The 3,566-nt window shown below is 37.7% G+C and overlaps 1 protein-coding gene across 1 annotated transcript in view; it reads right to left on the bottom strand.

Annotated features, from left to right (window-relative positions):
• Positions 1–3,566, bottom strand: part of MAP2K5 (mitogen-activated protein kinase kinase 5) — a 267,464-nt gene that overhangs the window by 34,616 nt on the left and 229,282 nt on the right. The window contains exon 20 of the mRNA XM_012658123.1: positions 2,519–2,564. Coding sequence (XP_012513577.1) covers positions 2,519–2,564 — 46 coding nt within the window. The remainder of the gene's footprint in view (positions 1–2,518; positions 2,565–3,566) is intronic.

Raw genomic sequence — 3,566 nt, 5'->3', positions numbered from 1 at the left:
AAAAAAAAAAAAAAAGACTGACATGGTCAAAAACTGCCAGAGATGATTTTAAGGTTTGATATTGGGTATTCTGGTATATACAGTGACCTTACAGAATAAAAAGACAAAAACCACTTGAGTGCCCACTATGTGCATGGCCAAGGCCCAGGAGTAAGGGTGATCTGGCCCACTTATCCCACATTCTGATTTACTTAGGCTGGGACTTGCTGTGTTCGCTGGTGAAGGTCACACATGGAGTTCATGGAAGATTTCCCAAATGGTGAATCTATAACTTTCAGTATTTCCATCTGACTCCACTTCTGATTTTCTTCCTTTGATTTGGAAAATGTGGGCCCACAGGGAAACCTTGACAATCCTGCAGGCCTCACATCTGATGCGGCCCAAGCTGTGCAGCCCAAGCTATGCAGCCCACGTTGGTACCCTGCTGGCTGGAGTTACTGCATTTGGGAGATAAACATTCTTTTCATGAAGGGCATAGGCCCCCACCCACAGTGACAAATGGGCTCTACAGTTCATGCATTCCAGAGGAGGCTCTCGCCTTCCAGATGGGAGCACCATCAAATAGGTTGTAGGCGGAGAGGGAAAAGGAAAAATTAAAGCCATTAATATGCTGGAAGGAATAAAGAGAATGGTTCCTTAAGATTGGGTCCCTAGGATATGACTCAGGTTCCTTAAGACAAGGGAAAACCCACTTTCTTTCCCATCCCCTACTGGGCCCAACCTTTTGGCCAAAGGCAGGCAGAGCTCAACCCCCTGACCACAGTGGCTTCACACACATTCTATTGTTTCCTGCCTCCTCACTGAGCCCTTGCCAAATCTGTGGTGCCTCACTAGCGCTATACCTCCGGGAATAAACTCATTTAAAATCAAACAGTGAGCAGTACTAGAAATAACGTTAAATTAAGTATAGGATGGTGCTTCCTGTGACTACATTTTTCATTGTATTTTATTGATTTATTGATATTTATTAATTAAAAACGTGGGACAGCACACGCCAGGGTGTAGAGTTGTGAAGAGATATATCTAAATATATATCCCTTTCTCTCTCTCTCTCTCTCTCTCTCACACACACACACACACACACACACACACACACACACACACACAGACATTCACATCTACTTGCTTCTGAAGCATTGAAAGTACTCACCCTTTAGCCTTGTCTTTATGACTTGCCACCCTGGAGTGGTATTCCTTACCAACACACACATCCATATACATTTATGGGTGTATGTACAATCTGCAGATGTTTTATTTATAAGTGGCCAACTCATCGCAGCATTGAAACATGCATTTACAAATAAATATCTGTTTTATGAAACCCTATTCCTTTGTTTTAATAGCTGAGCTATCCAGCCATACCATAATAATGCACAAGGTAAATGGGTCTCCATCTCTAGAACCTGTTCCAAGTTTTCTCAAACGTGACTAACTGCAAGAATTTCCCAACCATCGAAGAGATCAAAAAAAAAAATAAAGACCAGTTTATTCTAGACACGAAACCTGTACAGTTATAAATTTCAGAGGTTTTAGGGGTGAACTTTAACTTGAAACTATCCAGAAAACTGAGATTTTGCTCCAGGGGAACACAAAGGAGCAAAGTACCTTCCTGAAAAGCATTCATGATGCAAAAAGGAAACATACTGTTATTTTATATTTGGGGATGAAATCTGTATTATGTAGAAGTTTGGGTGCTTAAAGTGTTTAATAGGTTGGAATACAATGGATGAAAACCTCTGAACTGATACCTGTAAAATGTATGTTATTTAAAGAGGTGAAAGAAAATTGGTAGGAATTTGTTTTGACTGCAGTAATCTAAAGACAGGGAATGGTATGCAAAACATTAGAAAGAGTTGACTATAATTATTACTTACTAATGCTCGATCCTAACATTATTCTAACAGCTTGTGCATTGTCAGATCAACAATCTGCACTAAATAAATGACCATTTGGGAATTGTTAGGGAGCATCTCTGTTCCTCTCTCTGCTTGACTAAAAACTGTCATTTGCAATCAAAGAAAGCTGCCTTGGAGCTGAGAACACAGCACCAGCAGCCTTGTAGTTGTCTCTTTCTGAGGAGAGACCAAAGATTCACACTAGCTTGATCTTTTGCAGCCACTTTAATTTCATTTTATGTGAATCTAAGAGGAGTCCATGCCACGTTCAGATATTTCCTGTAGGACTGCACTAAAAACTGAATGCGCTATCTTCTCTGTTACGAATCCTCTGAATTCTGACAGCAAATAAGGAGAAAGAGTGACCTGCATTAAGTTTGTAACCCTTGAGTGAGGCCGATGAAAAGAGTCCTGCATTAAATTTCAAAAAAGTGGTGGGTTTTTAAGAAGTGAAAACTACCATCTGAGGGTATGACCTTCAAAAACACCTACCCAAATAAAATAAGTAATGTTGCCTTTCCAGTGTCCGTGGCTGTTTTAAATTCCATTCACATCTTTATAAAAACATGTTAAACATAATATATAACTGATGAATTCTAATGTAACTAAAAAAATTTACTTACCATCAATTCCTCAGGTGCTGGCCTTTCTTTTGGCTGTTTTCGCATGCTGTGGTAAGGAAAAAAAACTTCATATTATCTATATCACTTGTAAATTTGTGCTATAATTCCCACCATTGACTATTTCTCTTGGAATCTGAATGTTTCCAAAATTCATCATGTTCAATTCTTGGCCAAAGTATTAGCATATATTCCCTTTCTTTTATTTTGGCCTACTTAATCAGATTTCTGGGGACCTTATGAATCACAAATATGAAGTTTTTTTAAAAATTACTTTTTAAAAACCTTTTTACTTGTGTAATACAGATGAAGAATGAATTTAAATTTATTCTAATTTTGCTTTTGAAACTAATGTGAAAAAAAGCATTCTCTTTCTGACTCTTATCAATTTATTTCAAAGTTAAATTTAGGGAATAATATACTTCTTTTTCAGTAAATGGGATAAGACAGTAAGAAAAGAAACATGACTGTCAAGTCAAATGAGAATACATCTCATTCCTTCACTATTACTCCAAATGACAAGTAGTATGTAAAAGAGGTCAGGAATCTAGATAACGCTACAAAATTATAAATGAGTTATAGCACATTATCTTGACTTGCATTTATTTTGGCTACAATGCAAGCTGATAATTCATTGAACAGCTGTAGGATAGCTAAATTTGTTTAAGCTGCTTAAAGAATCACATTCCTCATGCTAAATATTTCTTATCTTCCATGCAATAGGTATAATTAGCAGCTGTAGCATGTACTTAGCTATGTGATGAAACACTCACACAGGGGACCGAGGTGACTGTGGGTAGCTGCCTACTCAAGAGTGTCTGTGGGATGAAGTCATGAAAAGAGATTGCTGCTTCTATCACTTAGCAAATCACGCAGATGCTTATTCTTTATATAAGGCATCCTCTAACAAGCAAGAAGAAAACCCCTCATATAATCTCTGCATTTGCTGACAGTACTTTTTTTTTTTTTTAAATAGAGAGATTTAATGATCATTTGGTAAACAAGAACCATAGTTATGAACCATTAATGACATCGAGGACATTTGCCTTCC

The sequence above is a fragment of the Propithecus coquereli genome, unplaced genomic scaffold, assembly GCF_000956105.1.
Source record: "Propithecus coquereli isolate 6110/MARCELLA unplaced genomic scaffold, Pcoq_1.0 Scaffold573, whole genome shotgun sequence".
NCBI lineage: Eukaryota > Metazoa > Chordata > Mammalia > Primates > Indriidae > Propithecus > Propithecus coquereli.
Note: the sequence above shows the minus strand (reverse complement) of the source record. Positions and strands in the feature narration are given on the sequence as shown.